Source organism: Alexandromys fortis, unplaced genomic scaffold (genome assembly GCF_014885135.2).
Source record: "Alexandromys fortis isolate MF-2015 unplaced genomic scaffold, M_Fortis_MF-2015_v1.1 scaffold_201, whole genome shotgun sequence".
Taxonomy (NCBI): domain Eukaryota; kingdom Metazoa; phylum Chordata; class Mammalia; order Rodentia; family Cricetidae; genus Alexandromys; species Alexandromys fortis.
In genome coordinates this window covers 899,807-920,033 of record NW_026068087.1, presented here as the reverse complement: position 1 = coordinate 920,033, position 20,227 = coordinate 899,807, and the positions used below count along the sequence as shown (strand labels likewise).

General features: G+C 49.2%; 1 protein-coding gene across 18 annotated transcripts in view; it reads left to right on the top strand.

Moving 5' to 3' along the window:
* Atxn7l1 (ataxin 7 like 1) overlaps window positions 1-14,789 on the top strand; it is a 208,316-nt gene extending 193,527 nt beyond the window's left edge. For 10 of the 18 annotated variants that reach the window (XM_050122276.1, XM_050122277.1, XM_050122273.1 and 7 more), the window contains 3 exons: window positions 2,365-2,486; window positions 3,759-4,064; window positions 6,406-10,387. In XM_050122276.1, the coding sequence (XP_049978233.1) occupies window positions 2,365-2,486; window positions 3,759-4,064; window positions 6,406-7,504 (1,527 nt within the window). In that variant the 3' untranslated portion in view covers window positions 7,505-10,387. The other 8 variants (XM_050122279.1, XM_050122274.1, XM_050122288.1 and 5 more) reach the window with 6 other exon arrangements.
* Window positions 14,790-20,227: the final 5,438 nt, after the last annotated feature.

The following is a 20,227-nucleotide window of genomic DNA, read 5'->3' as shown; positions in this document are numbered from 1 at the left end:
ACGCAGATGTCTGTTACACATTTACTGCTGCACTGGCAGGTGGCAGAGAAAGGGCAGAGTGTGGTGACCCAGCTGCACCTCACCCCGAGGTCTGAGAGGAGACACATCTTCTCTGTTACTGCTGCACACAAGTTATCAAGTCAGAAGTGCGCTGGTGTTAGCAGGAAGACAGGGCCACGTAAGTCAGGATGCTGGGGATGGGGGCACAGCAGAGAGGTCTGCCGCTCTGCCAGAGACCCACGGTGCCAGCTTCTCTCGCTGTCTGGCTTCACATCTAAGTGCTATTAGATACACTGGAAGCCAAAACCAAAGGGGCCTCCAGCTTCCGAGTCTGAAAGAGATACTGGCCCCTCCCAAAAGGCCAGGCTCTGGAGAGCATCAAGACGTCTGTCCACAGGGCAAGCTGTTATAGAAAATTAGCCACATCCACAAGGCATTCATAGGTCCTTAATGTTCTGCTGATTAAAATGGAAAAACCTGTGGCCAATTCTCATGGCCAATTGACACGTTAAGTCATATATATTTGTAATAAACTCTTGCTCAATGTGTCCTTAGCAATTGGGACAAGAGATAAGGTGATGGCTACCCCAGGAGCAGCTCCCTCAGACAGGTGGAGGCCAGCTTCTGAGCTGAAGACTTCCTCTGTATGTTTTCCTCCTTGGTCAGTAAGAACTTGCTGTAGTAAATAATTTGCAGTATCAGATTTTGTGGGTAGCAAGGTTTTAATATCAACCCCCCCCCCCAACTCAAGCAGAAGCAGAACAAATGGAAGACCTTGCAGTCAGATTCTTCTGAGAGCTGCTCAAAGGCCGGGTCCAGGATGCATTTGTGGAATGGGTGCCAGTCCAGCACTGAGTCTGGGCTTGCGTCCAGGGAGCTGCTGGAGGCCTGGGGGTGGGAGGTATGTGAAGGTGCCATTTGAATTATAGAGTCATTTGAAGGCTTCCCTGAGCTCTAGACCCAGCAAATGTCACCTTCCCAGAGGCTGCTTCTTACATTTCTGTCTACTAGCCCTCAGGTGTCCTGCCTTATAGCCAGTGCTTACTACATTCCTGATATTTCAGTTGTAAGTTAAATGCAGTGGTTTATTTTAGACATTTCTTTGGAACCTTTCCTCCCAGTCCACTTTTTTTTTTTTTTTTTTTTAAAAAAAATGTTTTAGATGCTCTCACTGTGTAGCTCAGGCTGGCTTTGAACTATTAATGCTCCCCTCCTCAGCTTCCTAAATCCTAAAATTCTTTTTTTTTCCTAATTCCTAATCTCAATGATCCTTAGACTGAGGAGGAAGAGAACGAAGTCCCTACACGTTATAGATTGATAGCCACCACATATGTAATTACATCTACGCTATAACGAGTCCAAGTGAAATGTAGTGTAATGTACTGTAGATGTGTCGTCAGTGTCCACAGTGGGAGGATCAGCCAGACGAGGCCATTAGCAATGAGAATTATAAGATGAGCATCAAAGGGTAGGACCGTAATTGCCAAAGAGGGAAACATCAGGCAGAGGGTACTGGGTAAGGGCTCAGAGGGGTGGTGCACCCCGGGCATCTTCGGAGAGCAGATAAAGAGGGCAGATGTGGCAGAAGCCGGCAGTTCTCTGTAAGTTAGAGGCTAGCCTGGTCTACATAGTGAGTTTCAGGACAGCCAGAGCTACATATCGAGACCTTGTCTCAAAAAAACGAAACAAAACAACAATAACAACAGACGTGTTTTAAGGGCTGGAGAGATAGCTCAGCGGTTAAGAGCACCGGCTGCTCTCACAGAGGAAGTTCACTTCCCAGAACTCACATGGCAGCTCAGTCTGTAACGCCAAGCTCTGACAGCCTCACGCAGACCTTCATGCAGGCAAAGCACCAAAGCACATAAAAATAAATGAAATGGTGCAGATACAGTTGGGACTGGCATGGAAGGGCAGCTCCCAGAGGAAGGAAGTGGTTGGCTCTGTGACCTCAGACAGGAGGAGTCATCCATCCTCTTTCCCGGAAGAAAGGGAGGCGGGCAGGGAACCCCGTGTTCCTGGAGATAATGGGTCGTGTGATGAAGAGCTGGAGCTGCAAAGTCTCTCTGGACGTAGCTGTCCTCTTGTTTTCTATCCTAAAATACTGGCTCCATCTTAGAGGTAACGCGTGAGACTCTCCAAGTGGCACAATCGCTGGCTTAAATGCGAGGTTCTGCCGGGATCCACAGCTCCACCGACCGCGCCACAGAAATATTTTTGGCTTCAGTACCAGTCGCTTATTTTATTCTGAGCAAAATTGTACCCCTGTGTGTTTTTATGCAAATGTTATTTTTCTCTGTGTGCTTCATATTAGCTTATTAACCTGTAATCACAATTAAAATGTTTTTCTTTTCCCCCTCACAGTTCTGCTCTTTCGGGAGTCGCCTCATGGGACGAGGGTACTATGTCTTTGATAGAAGATGGGACCGGTTTCGGTTCGCACTAAACTCCATGGTAGAGAAACACTTGAATTCACAGATGTGGAAGTAAGTGAGCCGTTTCTTTGTGGTCTAAGTTGACAATTGCCTTGCTATTATCTAAGCCTAAACTCTGTGAACAAGTCCCAACACTTGGCTTGTCAGGGCTCCTGACCGGTTCTAAATGTCAGTGCTAATGAACAGCTTTCTAGGGTACCTATAATGTGCTGTTTGGGTTGTCTTCTTGGGATGGTTGGGTTGGTAAGCTTCTCAAACAGTTGAAAAGGATCTTAGGTAAGATCTTGTCTATTCCATGGGATTATAGGCTTTTGCTGTTTTGTTTTGTTTTTTTAAATTATTTTCAGATTATCTAAAGATGTCAAGAATATGCTTCTGTTTGTGATGTTAAGGGTTCAGGAGATATAGTAAAATCTTCATAATGGTTACAAATTTCTAGCTAGTTGCTGTTCTCGTTAAAAACTGTGTCCAGTTGTCTAAAAGGGCAGGTTCTGAACGGTGCTGTGAAGTGGGTTAAGTTTGTCTTTGGCCCTTCCCATCTCCCTAGGGCCCTCTCCTCACCTCTCCTTCTCTTTCTCTAACCTGCAGTTTATTATCCGGTGTCTACACCGTTTCCTAACACACTTACACTCTACAGGGACTTACAGAAAGGGGAGACACCTAGGACCCTCTCAACCATGGCAGACAAGAAGCTACGCTTTGTCCCTATTAGCCGAGCTCCGAGTGTCCCTGCCCCGCGTTCCTCCTAAGGGAGCTTTGGCGTACTCCGCTAAAAGGATGGATCATGTCAGACTAAGGCCCCAAAGCATTTGAGACCCTGAGCCTGCCCAGTGAGGCCCAAGAGAGGCCACAGGACACCCTGAGAAACAGGAAACAGAGCCCACAGCCTTCTTCTCTCCCAAGGCAGCTCTGTCACCTTAGCCCCTTTGCACGCCTGAGCAGAGCCTTGTTTCTCACAGGGGACTCACAGGGGACTTAGTATAGATGTTGTTATACCAACTAGGAAAGGGCCAAAAGAGAAGCTTATGTCTTCCCACGCGGGCGACTGCCCTGCCTGTCTATAGGGCATCATTAGCTCCTGTTTGTATGCATAGAAGATCTCAGAAAGTCCCGCCCAGGGATCATGTAGTTCTTGGTTATCAGATGACCTGGCCCTCTGCCTTAGCTTCCAAACACGGCAGCCAGCCCTGGTGATTCTCCCAGCGCTGCGGGCCCCCTGTGTTATAGAAGTGTGAATCCCTGGCACGTGGAAGGAATGTGTTGGTCTGTATTTCGCGCGCTGGTATACTGTCAGCTCAAGCTCCATGTTCCTTTCCTCCTCAGGCACAGAAGCCCGAGCCACCGGGCATCAGGTCCCTCCCCTCTGTTCAGGACTTGCCTAACCAATCTGCTGTCACTGAGCAACATTGGGGCTGCCTGGGTGTCAACCCTGGAGAGCGTAGCACCCCGCTGCCCTCTCGGCCTCGGGGCCCAAACTCCAGGCCCTGATGGGCCCGAACCTGGAGGGATGGCAGCCGATGGGGGCATGGAAGACATTAGGAAGAAAAGGAACGGCCAAGACTCTTTTTTCTTTAACAAGCACTTAACTCTGCGTCAGGAGCCGCCAACACAGTATTCTCTTTCAGCCAGGTCAGCATCTGGATCTCCACGGCAGCTGGCGAGGGGAGGACGGACGGGAGCTGTCAGGAGTGTATTTACATCTCTGGGCTTTTATATGGGACTTCCTGTAGGCCAGGGTGCAAAGCCTAAGTCAGCGGCCCCCACATTGAGGTGAAACCCCCTCCCATTGAGCACCCAGGGAACACTGAAACTGTTTAGCATTGGGGAGAAAGCTCTCAGGGACTGCCCCGCCTCCCACTTCTCCTCTACCAATGAGGTTTGAAGAGGAGAGGAGTTGTAGCCATTCCAGTCTTGAGAGCAGGGGCCAAGTAAGATTTAGGACTTCAATTCTGCCTGTCTGCAGAATATGAAGTATGTATACTGTTTAATGAGCAAAATATAAATTGGGACATTAAGATTCCCAACATTCGGGACGTGACATTGAAGGTCCCGAAGTGAAGCCCCACCCCCTTAAGTAAATTAATGACCTGGGACTTGTAAATTCCCCTAGGGAGCACATTGCAGCAGCGGGGGCACCTGCAGTATTACAGTAGGGTCACAGAAACAGCAGAGGAGTTGTTAGTGTCCCCACCCTCTCAGGGAAGGGCTGTGCAGGGCCAGACAGTTGTGAGGATGTGTGCCGACCCTCAGGGCCTGACTCCATGGGAATCCCTGCCCAGCATGCATAGTCCCTGACAATACAGTTGTGTTGCTGCTCAGATCACCTGCTTTCCCATCCTCCGCCCCCTCATCCATCTGTCCATACCCTCATTCATCCATCACAGCCGGGATCTATCTGTGCAGCATCTTACTTAGGGATGGCAGGAGCTCTGAGGTCCCCAGGGGCTGGAGAAGAAGGAAGCTCTCAGACGCCATCACGACTGCCTGGGGTTTGGCAACACTTTTGTATTCGATCTCCTTGGTCTGCCAGTTTCAGAGACACTGTGCTTCCGCACTGAAGGATGCTGCTGGGTTCCACCCTAGAGATGGAAGCCAAGCTGCAGGCTCTACGACAAGGGACAGACAAATGATCCTCAGAGGGGAATCAGGAGAGGGCCTCTTCTCAGCTGGAGGTGGCCTGCAGAGGAGAAGGGACAGTGTGATGCCCCTCTGCCCTATGCCTCAAGTTTACCTCCTGAGAAAAGGAACTTACCTCAGAGAAGGAAATCTCCTGAAGACACACACTGGGGAGCAAGCAGAGAGCTCTGCAGAAAATAACAAAGCATTCTCTGGCTCCTCACACCACTTACTTCTTTCAGAATCAGCTGTGATCCCATAGCTGCCGTAGCTATCATCTCCAGGTCCCAAGAGTAGCAGCAGCATGAACCTAAGTCATAAGATACACATGGAGCCATTTACAGCACATGCCAGAAGGCAGAGAGTTTTATGGCTAGGTGCTTTCACATACCTGTAACTGTAATCCCACACGTAGAGGCAGGAAGACCACAAATTCAAGGGTCTACATAGTGGGGTTCTGTCTGAAAAGCAGAAATACATGCAGAGGCCTTAAGAATGATACTCTGCCTGCCTGGTGCTGGCATTAGTCCATGGGCTTCGCACTCAGGCTCAATCCCCCATCAGTTCTAAGAAAGCAGTGGCTCTCTGAGCCCCTGTTCACAGGCTGGCCTTCTGCCAGTATCCAAAGTCCTGATCCCTTCTGGGCACACTGGTTCAGAACTTTCGCCTTGTCCCAGCCCAGGAGCAGGAGGACTTGTAGGGCATCTGTGTGTCAACCCCACTGAAGTAGAGTGAGGGAGAGAGAGATGGGCAACTTGATATCATTTTCCAAGTTCTTGACTTTCCGTGGCCACCACAATCCAGTGGCCATGAGCTAAAAAGAGAAATGCCTCTCTATGGAGTAGCCAGAGGCATTGGGCAACCAGCAGAAAAGAATGCTGGCAAGTTAGGAGATGGTTTCTTTTCAAAATATCTCCAGCCAAACATAGCATGGGAAAGAGGAATGGAAGAGGTTGCAGTGAGGAGAGAGGGGCATGCCCAGGTGGCCAAGGCCTTTTCTCCTCTCTGAAAACCACTTTCATCACTGCTAGTGGTGTGTGAGGGCGGGGAGACTGCTCAGGACATTTATAGTCTTGACAGCATTTGCCGTTTCCTCGTGAACCCAGATCTTAAGTCGCTGAGCAGAGAGAGCAGGGTCTGAGGCGTGGAGACAGGTGCTGATGCTGCGTTAGTGGCCAGCGTAGGAAAGAGCCATCCTCCAGTTCTCACCATCAGTCAAGGCTTCATTCTCCATAGTCTGGTCCTACCGGGTGTCCTCTGTAGCCCTGCCGACCAAAGCTCACCCGGCCCCCCCACCCAGGCGATGCCCACCCGACGTCTCACTGTTTCTCTTTGGCTCTTCTCTCGTGTTTAGGAAGATCCCTCCTGCGGCAGATAGCCCCATGCCCTCGCCAGCAGCCCACATCACCACCCCTGTTCCAGCATCCGTTTTGCAGCCTTTCAGCAACCCCGGTGCTGTGTATCTTCCTTCAGCTCCCATCAGCTCGAGACTCACCTCTTCTTACATCATGACATCCGCCATGCTCTCAGACGCGGCTTTTGTGGCATCGCCGGACCCACGCGTCCTCATGTCCCACACCACAGCTTTTCCCCATGTGGCTGCAACCCTCAGCATCATGGACTCAACCTTCAAGGCCCCCTCCGCCGTGTCCCCGATACCAGCTGTCATTCCTTCCCCGTCCCACAAGCCATCCAAAACCAAAACCAGCAAATCCTCAAAAGTCAAAGACCTGTCAGCTCGTAGTAGCGAGGAATCTCCAAGTAACAGAAAGAGGAAGCCGCAGTCTTCAACTTCCTCCTCCTCCTCCTCCTTGTCCTTGCAGGCTTCCTTCTCATCCCCATTGCCAGGGCCCCACAGAAAGAACTGCGTTTTGAACGCCAGTTCCTCCTTGAACTCCTATCAGGCAGCCCCTCCCTACAACAGTCTGTCTGTGCACACAAACAACGGGGTGAGCCCACTCAGTGCCAAGCTGGAGCCCTCAGGACGGACCTCACTGCCCAGCAGCCCCATGGACATAGTGAGACAGGTGGGCGCTGTGGGTGGCAGCAGTGGCCCCTGTCCCCTCTCTGTGCCCTCCCTTGCGCTCCACGCGGGGGACCTCTCTCTGGCCTCACACAACGCCGTGTCTTCTCTGCCCCTCTCTTTTGACAAATCAGAAGGAAAAAAGCGTAAGAATTCAAGCCCTAGTAGCAAAGCCTGTAAGATCACTAAAATGCCTGGTATGAATAGTGTCCACAAAAAGAACCCACCCAGCCTTCTTGCACCGGTGCCCGATCCCGTTAACAGCACCTCCTCTCGGCAGGTAAGGGAGATCCTGGCACTGCCTTCATCAGCTCTGGGGGGCAGGGGGAGCTGGGCAGTGCCCCTGCTTGGCCAGGTGGCTCAGGCAAGCAACAAAAGCATGGCTCCTTTCCCCAGGTTCCCCATAGGCAATGCGCGTCCTCTGCTCTGAGGGTTCTCAGTGAGACCCTCACTTTGCCGGTCCCTGTGCGCAGCCCTTTACAGTCAGTGAGACCCTCACTTTGCTGGTCCCTGTGTGCAGGACTTGACAGTCAGACCCTCACTTTGCTGGTCCCTGTGCGCAGGACTTTACAGTATTCACTTCCTTTAGTCCTCACGCCAGCCCAGCACGGGGCACAAAAAACGGTCGTCACTTTACAGATGGGTAAACTGGGACCCAAAGAGGCTCTGAGTTCCCCCATTCCTTTTGTCTGTTTCATATCCTGAGGTTCCGAGGACAACTTCATTAAAGCGTTTTGTTGCTAAGAAATTTGATCTGATCTGTTGGATCCCCTCAGGACGAGCCTGAGACCCAGACTGGTTAAATGATGTCAGCCCCCCCCCCCCACGTCCCTGGAGAGTGGCAGCCTGATCTCCCAGCTTCCAGGTGATTGTCCTCACCTCAGGCTGCCTCAACCTCCCTCCCTTCCTAAAGCAAAAGTGCCCCTTGCACCCAGCAAGGCAGAGCTAGCAAAAGAAGCACTCAGTGCCAGGATACCCACAAGAGTGTGTACGGTAGGGAAGCTGGGAGGTGTGGCTGGCCAAAGAATAGCTGTATCTTTCCTTGAACTCTACTCCTGTTCCCCAAATTCGGGCTACCTATGCAGCCTGGGAGAGCTGCTGATAACACCCCTCTACCTGATGGGAGCTCAGAGCTGGAGGGAAGGACCCCAGGTTCCTTGGCCTCCTCCAAGTGGGCTTTGAGAACCACCCTTCACCAGGGAACTAATAGACCTTAAGACCAGCCCTGCTTAGAAATGGGAATTTCAGAGAGAGAGAAAGAGAGAGAGAGAGAGAGAGAGAGAGAGAGGAGAAGAGATGCATTAATGTGCTGGGTCACCACCTTCCTAATGCCACGACCCTTTCATACAGTTCCTCATGTTGTGGTGACCCCCAGCCATAAAATTATTTGTCTTGCTACTTCATGACTGTAATTTTGCTACTTTTCGGTGTCTGATCTGCGACCCCGCCCCCTCAAAAGGCCTCAACCCACAGGTTGAGAACCACTGTTTTGTGTCACCAAGTAAGACATTCAGCAAAGCCCCAAGAAGAGCACCTTCTGGGAGGGATTCACAAGCACGCATGAGCAAGGGCCAGACAGCTGCAGCCTTGGCCATGGTGAGACATGGGTCACTTAATGTCATGTCTAGCTGGCACCCTCCAGATCCTACCCGGAGACTGGATTGCTAACCGGGGTCTTCTATAGACTCAGAAGGAGGCACACAGCTTCTTATACTGGAATGCATGTGCACAGATACACTGGGGTCTTGTGAAAAGGCAGGCTGAGGGTGAACAGGCTGGGAGTAAGAGCAGAGTCCGTGGGGAAGCCAACAGGTGAAGCCACTTCCCCTGCCTGTGGATCTTACCTGCTGCTGCAAAGCTGCCTTGCTTTCCTCATTTTAGATAAAGTTCTATTGGCCGACTACACGTCACTGATGCTCCCTGTACCAAACCCTTGAGGTCCAGGAACTCAGTACCTAACCTGCTATTAACCCATTTTTATATACATGAGCCAAGCAAGGCGTAGAGAATTTACTCGAGCTTCCCAAAGTCACACAGCAAGCGAACAGTGGAGCAGAGACCTAAACCTGGGAGTTGACTCTGGGCTCTTGGGTCTTCCTGTCAAGCCTGAAGGGCCTGGGTATTGAGTGCTGGCTGTTTGGCTCCCAGACTGTCTGAAACGCTCAGTCGGCACGGTGAGTCAGTCCAGCTAGCAGCAGAAGAGCCCATGAGCCTCCCTGAGAATGTGCCCCAGGAGCCACGCTGCACCAACCCTCAACACGGTGACAGCGATGTTTGTCACCGGGCAACTGAAAGAAGGCTTTGGCTGGAGTCACCCCTGGGCATTTATTTCCATGTCTTAGGAAAAGGAAAAGGCCTCTGGCAGCTGTGTTGGTTCTGTTAGGACTCAGAGAGGAAAGCTCCAGAAACCCAAGATGAGAGCCAGGTACGGCAGCCCAACAATGGGAAGATGGAGGATCAGGAGTTCAAGGTCGTCCTTAGCTACACAGTGAATTCCAGGCCAGCCAGGACTACACGAGATCCTGACTCAAAAAGAAATCCAAAATGAGACTCTGTGCCTCGCAGAGAACTCTCAGGTTCTCCTAACTGTGTCTGGGAAGTAAAAGGCCCCAAACTTCCACCAGGGTATTAAACAGGACACAGAGCAGTACTCGGAGCGAAAGGTGGGTGCCTGTGTTCAAAGGGGGAGCAAAGATAGTGGAGGGGCTGTTTGGAGGCTGGGGGCAAGAGCCCCCTTTGCAAATGAGCTGGAACCATGGGACTGGACCCTGGCACCAGCTCTTCTCAGAGCCCACTGCACCAGGGGACAAGGACAGACCCAAAGAGAGGTCATCTATGACCCCAGGCCTGCCATCCCAGGGACCCTGCCAGGCAGGACAAAGTACCCTTTCCCCTCCTTCCCTGCACATGCAACAGCAGCCCAGCATAACTGGTTTTCTGAAGAACCAGAGGCTGAATCCTGGACCCCCTAGCCAAACAGACCTGAGGAGCCAGGGCTAGAAGCATGGTGGGCCTGCACTGTGCTCAGAGATGCATGAGTTTGTGGTCTCTTGAGCTGCAGAGGGATAAGCCCTGCCTCCTGCAGTGTGCACATCCGAGGGGTGAAATTAAGAACTCTGGGAGAGGGACTTCTTAAAAGTGCTCATAAACTGCTGTCCCTTTTTCTGACATTTAAGTGGGAATCATCCACTCTGAGTAATCGAGGGAGTAACACCTGTAGTACTGCCCTCCTCCCCTGCCTGTCCTGACAACATATGGCGTCAGAGGGTCTTCTTGAGTTTGCCTCCGTGTCTGAATGGGAGTTCACGGTGTCTTTCAGGTTGGAAAAAATAGCAGCCTAGCTTTGTCCCAATCCAGCCCTGCAAGCCTATCCAGCCCAGGACACAGCCGTCAGGTAAGTTTCTAGGGGTGGGGGAAGCCACACAGGGCCAGCGTCAGACCAGTAAGAGCGGGCGCTGGTGTCGGAAGTTCAAGTCTCACCTCCAGCAGAGCAGATAACCTGGCTTCCAAACATGGACCTTCTTGTGATTAGCTGTGGGTCCTTGAGCAATCTGCTTCCCCCATTTCCTCCTCTATAAAGTGAGGATCATGATGGTCCCCAAGGTTCTATGACCTATGTGAGGTTAAACCAGCTTATTGATGTAAAGTCTCTGAAAAATAGCTAAAACACTCTGGCACGTAGCAAAGTCAAGTGTTAGCTGTAATGACCATTATGTTTTGATTCACTTAGGAGAAGTAAGAGTGATCAATGTGTAAACCCAGAGATCAGTGACTTTCTCCAAAGGGCTATGTGCTCAGGCCTGGGGAAAAGGCGAGGGAGGCAGTTACGCCTCACAGAAGGAGTAGCAAACACAAGCAGCAGGTAGTGACTGGAAGAACAAGGTTGTACTCAGCTGAAGCTGAGTCACACCGAAATTAGCCACACCCACCCCAAATCTCCAAAACCTGTTTAACCCAGGGCTCTACCTTCATTAGCTAACTAACTGTGTCATTCATAATATATTGAAAAAAATGAACCAATAAAAAGGAAGGCGCAGAGAAAACATGCAGTTATCCCAGCCCTTTATCCAGGAGAGAGCTCATGAAAGCCACGCTCTTGTCCCCACGTTTCCAGCCTCGGAGCTACCTTCACTAACCATGGACGTCTTTATAGCTGTCCTCTTAGTTACAAAGTGTGGCTACTCTTAGCCACATCCAGGCAGTGGATTCTTCTCCGTTCTGTGACACACAAGAAAACGGAGGTGCCCTCCTGGATTTTCATGGATCACCCTGAATGAGACACATTTTTTTTTTCTTTTTCTTTCCTAGAAGAACACAAGCAGAATGGGCAGGATAAGGGCTCTTCCCTAACAAGATGGTGAAGCCACTTCGAACCAGTCCCGGTGGACATCCTCCCCAGGAGACTAAGTCGGGAGAAGGGAGGTCTGTGGGGGGAGTGATTCCTGGACGCTGCTTGTGGCTCTGGCATTTCTTCTTCTAATTCTTTTTTTTTTTTAACATGGATATTTAATAGAAAGAAAGAAAGAAAGAAAGAAAGAAAGAAAGAAAGAAAGAAAGAAATGAAAGACAAGGCAAAAGAGCCTGAATGGGAGATTTACTGAAAGTGTTTTCTCTGTTTTCACTTGTCATGTCTTATACATTCTTCCATATTCGGGGTTACCCCCCTTCCTCCTGATGCTGCTAGTGCACCGTCATTTTGCTCCTGAGCACAGAGGTGCAAACTGTCGGTTCCGGTTCCGGGTTCCGGTTCCAGGTTGGCACCCACGGAAGCTCTTGAACTTTTAGCGCTTGCAGAGCTCACGCTCTCCCGAGTCCTCTCCCACCCTGCCCTTCCTCTCCACCTCTGGGTCACTGTGCTCCGGAGGCCATCGGAAGCTGCTAGCTCCCACCCACCGGCAGCTCTGGACCACACGCTGGGGAGGAGCCTGTGCTTGGAGGTGCACTGTGGGGTGGGAGTGGACCTTCCCCAGCGCTCCTTGTCCAGAGCCAAATGCCAGCCACTAGAGTGAGGTCAGTGGCCCTTTCATGGTGTGGCTTCCTCAATGCCAAGGCCCAGCTGTGCAGAAAAGATTCACCGGGTCAGGTAGAAGGGTAAAAGGGTAGAAGGGACCTGAGATGGTGAGAACCCCATGATTGTGATGGTCAGAGCTTGTCTGGAATATACTCTGGAGAGTTCGTTCCAAGCAGGGCACAGTGCACAGTTTCCTAAAGCTGGGTCAGCCAGAGACAGAAAGCCCACAGGACCTAGGGAAGTCACTTCATAAGGTGACACTGTGGCCATAGCTCCTGAAAATGCTTGAGATATCGGGAAGGTTCTGGGGCCAGGAAGGGTCCTCCAGAGACAAGTCTGGTTGCGTGGAGGTTTTGTGCCAAACTCCTTGTGGGAATAAGAACTATTATTGGTTACAAACCCACACCCTAGATAAGCTTGCCCTCCATCCTCAGGCACTCCAACTCAGACAGACCAGCCAGAGATAGAGAAGAGGTGTGGGCAGGGAGGCACCGGAGCACCACGGCTATTAAGCCCTTCACGTTGGAGTCTTGAAAGAAACAGCAGCTCCAATGGGGAATGAGAAAGAGAGTTTGGTACACGGAACAGGTACTCCGGCTTTGATCTGCCAGACGCCCGCCCACCCGCGCCATCCTGAAATCAGAAGTGAACGCTAGTTTCGCAGCTGGGCACACCCCCGTCCCTCCCCAAAGACGCCATTCCCATTCCTCTTCTCCCAACCCAAAGATCAGACTACTGTTAAGTCTCACCACAGAGTTGGAATCTGCAAAGATGGGAGGAGAAAGGAGTGATGTCCGTCATTGGACTTGCACTGACAGTGTTTCTTACAGGATTCTTAAATTTTTAAATAGAAAATGAAGATTTTTTTTTTTTAAGTCGGGAGTTGACGTTAAGCACCAGGACATTGGTTGGGTTATTTTGTTTTTCTTTCTCCAGTGTTAAAAGTGCACTTATATGCTGGTCAATTTACGTCGGGGTGGGGGTGGGGGCTGCAAATTTAAGGGGTGATTGTTACGTTTTTGTTTGGGGGGGGTATTTGTTGTTTTTTAAGGTTAAGGCAGATTTTAAGACTTATAAATGTTTAAGAAATTATAAACAAGGTTAGATCCATTGAAAAAAAGTTTAGAAGATATTCTTAAAGTAAATTTTTATAGTGTTAATTTTGTAATAATTTATGTTTTACTATATTACAGAGCTAACTGACCAGAATAGTTTCAGAAACAATATGAAACTTCGGAAAGTTTGAGCAATGTTTATATTTTTAAAATGTTCTTTGAATTATGTTTTTATTGTACATTTCTTCAGACTCAAAAGTGTGTATATATCTTTGTTATTTTTGCACAATTTTTGTCTTGTTCGGTTTTAGATGTCTTGTTTTATATATATATAAATAATATAAATATAAATACATAATTTATTTTGAGTTGTAAAACTTGCGGGATTAAAAACAAAACAAGTCTCAGCAACAAAATAAGCCTCTGGCCCCTAAACTCTTCTATTCAGAGAGGGAAACCGAAGGTTGTGAGGTGACATGCTGCTTCCAAGGAACCGCGACTTCACAGAGGCGGAGGGAGCAAGCAGGCTTCAGCAAGGTCCGCCCTGGGTCTTGCACCGGAAGCCGCAATAAAGAGGCTCTCCACCTAATGCTGCTTACTTTCTTGAGAGACCGCTTTGACCAAAAGGTGAGGACGATTCCAGAAAACTGAGCAAAAAGGGAAAAACCCCGGTATCTCTTCGTTCACAATTAGCCCCGAGTTTACGTTTTGATGTATTTTAATAAACGCTTGTAGCTAGGAAAAAAACTAATGGAATGCAAAGAAAAGATTTCCTGTGTTTGTTCTCATGGATTCCACTGGACCAACACCTACCGCATCAGGAGAGTCGTCCCTTCCGGTCTTTCTGTTCCCCACACCCCACTCAGCCTTCCGTCTCGGCCCCTTGGCTGCTCACACCCCTGTCTGCCTGAGGAGCTCCTGACTCGTCTCAGCCTCCACATAGACCTGTCAGCCATATAAAATTTAAAAATCAAAAAATCGAGTTGGATAACTTGTATGCCTTCTTTTGTATCAATGTACCAACTGTAAATAACGCTGATCAGCCTTTGTAGGAAATAGTTTATACAGCGTATTCTATTATTGCTGATTCTCAGTGAACTCTTGTTAAAAAAAAAAAGGAAAAAAGGAAATTTTCTATTTACACCTTATATTTTGTTATGCCGTCAGCCCATGGCACTTTAACGAAACTCTGTGGGTTTTATGTAGCTGGTCAGTCATGGGGTGAATTAAATAACCATTGTTGCACAGACTAGAATTTGCACCTGTCCATTTGTCCTTTCCTACTAACCAATTTTAGAAGCTTTTCCAGAAGAATTTTGAAGAGAGCATGTCTGATCCTACTCAACCAAGGCTACACTCGTGGCGTGGGTTTCTTTTCTATGATCCGCGTTTTGTAACACTAAGCATTTCCCTCCGTCATCCCGCACCTTTACGGATTAGCACTATCAGATAGAATCCATTCCATGCCTGTGACGTTGTAAGCAAATACGTGTCCGAAGTAGGTGTAAATAGTAAACTCTATGGCTTACAGGTTTTCAAAGAGAGAACGAAACTGTATCTGTGATCCTGCTGTAGTCTGCACCAGGTCTGGAAGCTTTTTTCCACTGAACGATTGTATTTTTTTTTTTTTTGCTTTTTTTTTTTTTGTAACATGGCTTTGTAAATAAAATAATTTATATGTTTGTAAAAACAAAGTCTCCTGGCTTTTATAAATTTTATGAGACTCTGTTTTGTTTTCCTTGTGAATGGAGGTATTCTCTTTAGAACAGCCCTTGCGGGAGGACATTGATGGCGGGAGAGGATGTGGTGGAAGACGGTGAACTCACTGAACAAATCTTTGCAGGAACACCTCTGTGTCTGCCCCTGAACTATGCTTCTTTTTACACAAACACACACACACACACACACACACGGCCCCACACACCTCTCCACACCACACACCATACCACACACACACACACACACACACACACACACACACACACACACACACACGCAGCATGGAGTCCACACCGCCGAGGCTCTCAGCCAGTCTAAGCTGAAGGCATTGGCTTGGGAGGTCAGTGTTATGTAGGTGTGGTTGTGGGTACTTGAAAGAGCTGACAGAATATAAGGAGAGAAAGCCGACACTGGAGACTGAGAATCTCAAACCTGGAAAGGATGTGAAGACGAAGCAGAGAAGAAGCAAACTCGGTAGAAGCGGAGAAGAGGAAAGCCCGGATGCCGGACCATGGTTCGATTTTGTCTGTCGCACACCGTGACCCCATGTCTCCGCTCTGTGCGTTGGCACCCAATTCATGAGCTTCGGGCAAGGAGGCTGGAGGTTAAAATACACAGACACACACAGACAGATAGACAGCGACAGGGGCATCCTTGAATTCCCCAAGAATGCCCCTTTATTGCGTTCAGGGCAGATTATATAGAGATAGCCACGCCCCAGCCAAACCCACCAGAAACCACTCTCCTGCCATCAGGAACTCCTGAAGGTCTCGTGCTCAGAGCAGCTGTAGGCACTCAGATCAGGGGATTACAAGAAATTCAGGATCTGGGGTCTCACTGCTCCCAACACTGTTTTCGTTATGTTTTGCTTTTGAGACAGGGTTTCTCTGTGTAGCCCTGGCTGTCCTGGATCTCGCTCTGTTGACCAGGCTGGCCTCAAGCTTAGAGATCTACCTGTCTCTGCTTCCCTAGTGCTGGGATTAAAGGCGTACGCCACTGTGCCCAGCTCCAAGCAAGGGTGTTCTATAGGAGCACAAATATCCTAGCGAGGTTGGAAGGCACAAAGGCAGTTTGAGGCCTGGGCAGAAAAGATGGGAGTGTTTGTTTTTCAGGGAAGGAGATGCCACTAGAATCTTAAGCAGGCAAGGGAGTGGGAACGGGAGAGAGAGATGTTGCCGAGGCAGAGAAGATGGCGCCGCCACCCATGGCCTCCACCACAACCCCTGTGGCGCAGCTGGAGGAGATAAGGTGCCGGGTGCACAACAGGCCAGGCTTAGATGAGCACAGAGTAAAGTCAGTGGCTGAACTGGTTCTTAATAAGAGGGGAAAGAGGACACCTAGACTGTGTCACCCTTGTGAGGCGAACATGATTGCCATGGAGACAGAGCCTTTTGGAAACAGCCCAACTTTTTTGTTTGCTGGAAGGAAGTTCGAGTTCAGCTGATGACAGGCAGACTTTGGCATTAGACATGGCGTGCGGGTTCTCAACCGTGGCCTAGGAAGAAAAGTACAATGACGAGGGAACAGAGAGCTGCCACAGCAGTGGTGGAGTGTGTCCCAAACAGTGTCAACTAGAAAAGTAGAATCAAAACTTCCAGGGGCTGGGGAGATGGCTCAGCACTTAAGAGCACTGGCTGCTCCTCCAGAGGACTTGGGTTCAATTCCCAGCACCCACATGGCAGCTCACAGCTGTCTGTCACTCTAGTCCCAGGGGAATCTCATGAACTCTTCGGGTGTCCTTGGACACCGCACTCACATAGACATACACACACACACACACACACACACACACACACAGGCAAAAGAGCCGCACACATAAGACAAACTTCCATGGTCACCCTAGACAGGAATCAGCTATAGGAATGAATAATCTAAGTTTCACAAGCAAATAACAAATATTAATACTGCTGCCTCCCCTGGGTTTTGTTTTTCATTGCAGGTTCAATAATCTTCATTTTATACACAAGCATTTCAAAGTGTTGGCTTAATTAGTGTCATTGCTTTGGTTAGTAGTGAAATGTTTTACTAAGATGAGTGAGAGAATGAGACCCCTAGGAAGCAAGAGCGGTTCCTGGCCTTTGCCAGAAAAGGGTGGGGATGGGAAGCCGAGAGAATTCCTGTCTGATGGCTTCCATGTCTTCAGCGACCGCAGGGCAAGCAGAGTGTGCCTGAGAGCCTGAGAGGAATCTGGGAAAAGTGAAGAAAGAACAAAATAGTTGCTGAAGAAACTGGACTGACAGACAGTGCTTGGGAGCACATTTGCCATCTGCAAAAGATCCTAACTCAGAAGATAGCCTGGTCTAGGGGTCCGAGTAACCAGGAGCGGAAAAAGATCCCTTAGAGCCAAGGCTCTCTTGGGTAAACCCAGGAAGACATCTTGTCATTTTGTCACAGGTCCAAGCAGACATATTCACTGATTGTTCAGAAAAGACCACGAGAAACAGATCTGAAGCTTAGCACACAGTAGGAGTAAACACAGACGGGTAGGTTTTTGGTTTTGTTTGGTTTTGTTTTTGTCAATTTACCATAAAGTAGGGTCATCTGGGGAGAAGAACCTCAGTTGAGAAAATGCCTTCATCGGATGGGCCTGCGGGCATCGGTCTGGGAGGCATTTTCTCGACTGATGATGGATGAATAGGGACCTAGTCCACTCTGAGTGGTACCACCCCTGGGCAGATGGTCCTGCAATAGAAAGGAGCAAGCCAAGCCAGCGAGGAAAAGCAAGCCAGTAAACAGCCCTCCTCCGTGGCCTCTGCGCCAGCTCCCACATGATTCCTGCCTCGCCCTCCCTTCCTGGTGGACTTCACCTGTAAGCTGAAATCAACCTTTCTTCCCCAAGTTGCTCTGTCTTTAGATCATGGCATCTGCCACGGCACGAGGGAGCATGCGTGACAACTGGGCCTGGTCACCTCTACCGCTCGCTGGGCCTGCAAGCCTGACACAGGTTCCTTGTGCCCTCACTAGCACAGTGATGTCTCACACTTAAGAAGGCCTATCCACTCTGGTCTTCCCATATGATGCCCTGTTAATTGATTGGTTCTTTTTTATTTTATTTGCCTGACGGGATCCCATGTGTCCCAGACTGGTCTGGGACTCTCTGTAGCTGGGGTGAAATGCTGGGATTAACAGTGTATGACCAGGTTTACACAATGCTGGGGATGGAATCCAGGGCTTTGTTCGTGATAGGCAAGCACTCTAGAAGCAGGCACCTCCAGATCACATGACTTACCGTTTCCACTTTTTTTCTTATTTATAGCATTTATTTATTTGCTATATTTATAAGTCAGAGGATAGCTTGCGGACATTAGTTTTCTCCCATCCCCACGTGAGTTCTGAAGGTTGGATTCAGGCCCCCAGGCTTGGTGAGTACCCTTGCCCCATCTCACAAGCCCAGCTGATGGTTGATTCAGAATGGTCCCAGTGAGCAGCAGAGGAGGTTGGGTGAGGCCCCACCAGCCTGCAGCTCACTGCTGACAGCCACATGTATGTTCCCTTCAACTTCTGTGTTCCTGACATTGCACTTCCTGGAGAAATCACCTCTACCCCCCACAGTTCTCCTGAGCCTTTCTGCTCCTACCGGTGTTTTTGTTGAAGTTTGATGTGTCGTGCGGCCGCTTTACTCGGGCTTTTGCAGTTCACTTGGCTCAAATATTTTCCTCCCTCCTGGCACTCCACGTGAGGCAATAGCTGCTTGCTTAACGAGTTGTTTCTTGTGTTCTCGCTCTGGTTGGGCTTAGTCTAGGGCAGCAGCAGCTTTGCTGGGATCAGTGTGCTGATGTTTCATTTATATTTTAATAAATAAAGCGTGCCCAAAGTTCAGAGAGTAAAACAGCTGGTGAGTTTTACAGACCAGGCAGTGGTGACAGGCACCTTTAATCCAGTAGCCACACTAGGTTGCCATAGAAACCGGGTGGTAGTGGGGCACACCCTTAATCCCTGCCCCAGAGAGGAATAGGACGGGAGGAGACAGCTCTCACTCACAGTTCCTTCTGAGACTCCTGGAGGCAGGATCGCCATTTCAGACTGAGGTTGAGGTGAGAGCTGGTGGCTGGCTATTTTGCTTTGCTGACTTTCAGGCTGAACTCCAGTTCCTGTGTCTGAGTTTTTATGAATCGTGCCCTGAACTAATTGCACAGGGAAGAACGTTCATGTTTAATTTCCGTTCATTGACTCGCTGTCCTCCATTCAACTAGAAGAGTCAATGAGAAGATGTGAAAGAAATGAAGGCCCCCAAACCAAATTAGTCCCACGCAAGTATAAATCTTTCCAAAATCGCCTTGGGACATTTGCCAGAAGCTTGGAGGTGTCGAGGTTACCAAGACAACTCAAAAGGCAAATCTGAACTGAGGTCATTAACATTGGGAAGGTGCTCTTAATTTAAAACAATTATGGAGCTCTCTGAGTTTCTCCTTTCTCCTCCAAATATTTTACTGTGTTTTAAGTTCAACACTATCATCACAAAAGCGCCTGCTTCCTCTGCAGCCCGAGGAAGCACTGTGGAGGAGACTGCTGTGGAGTGCACACATTTGAATAAGATTTCATTTTCTCTCATCTACTTCCTGGCTGATTTCCCAGCAATCTTTTCGTTAAAAGATTCATGCCCTCCCCATATCTTCTAGGTTTCTGAATAATCCAGATGCTGCCCCAGGGAGTGGGGAGAGGGGGTAACAATTCTGGAACATCCTTGGGCTAGGACAAAGCAGAGTCTCTCTCATGGGAAAGAAATCAATGGAGACTTGGGATCTTCATTTATTTGTGGAGCTGGGAATGGAACGCAGGGACGTGTGCACACTCGGCAAGTGTTCTGCCTCTGAGCTCCATCTCCAGCCCCAACACTCAGGCTTCTCTACTGGAAAGAATGAGACGTGTGTTTTTCCAATTTTACAAGGCTTTCGGTTCGGTCCAGCTTGATACCCTGAGACCACTGTGTATAGCCCAGGAATACAGCATTGTGCAGAAAACTGGCTGGCTGCTGCAGGATGTACCCACAGTGGTGCCTCCAGCCCCAGCTCACCTGCAGGCCCACGCTGAGCCCGGTATTGTTTAACATTTTAATTAATGAATTGGCATTCAAAGTAACCTTGGCGAATTAAGGCCATGAATACAAACACACTGATTCATATGATAGCTGTTACCTTTTGGGGGCGCACAGGGGAGATGTCTGGAGAGCTGGGGGATGCTCCGGAGCTTGACCTGAATGCTCGTTAAATGGATCTATTCATCTGTGAAATATTTATCAGGTTATAGACTTAAGGCATCTTCATTTTCCTGGGCACTCTTAAATTTAAAATTTTACACACACACACACACACAGAGAGAGAGAGAGAGAGAGAGAGAGAGAGAGAGAGAGAGAGAGAGAGAGAGAGAG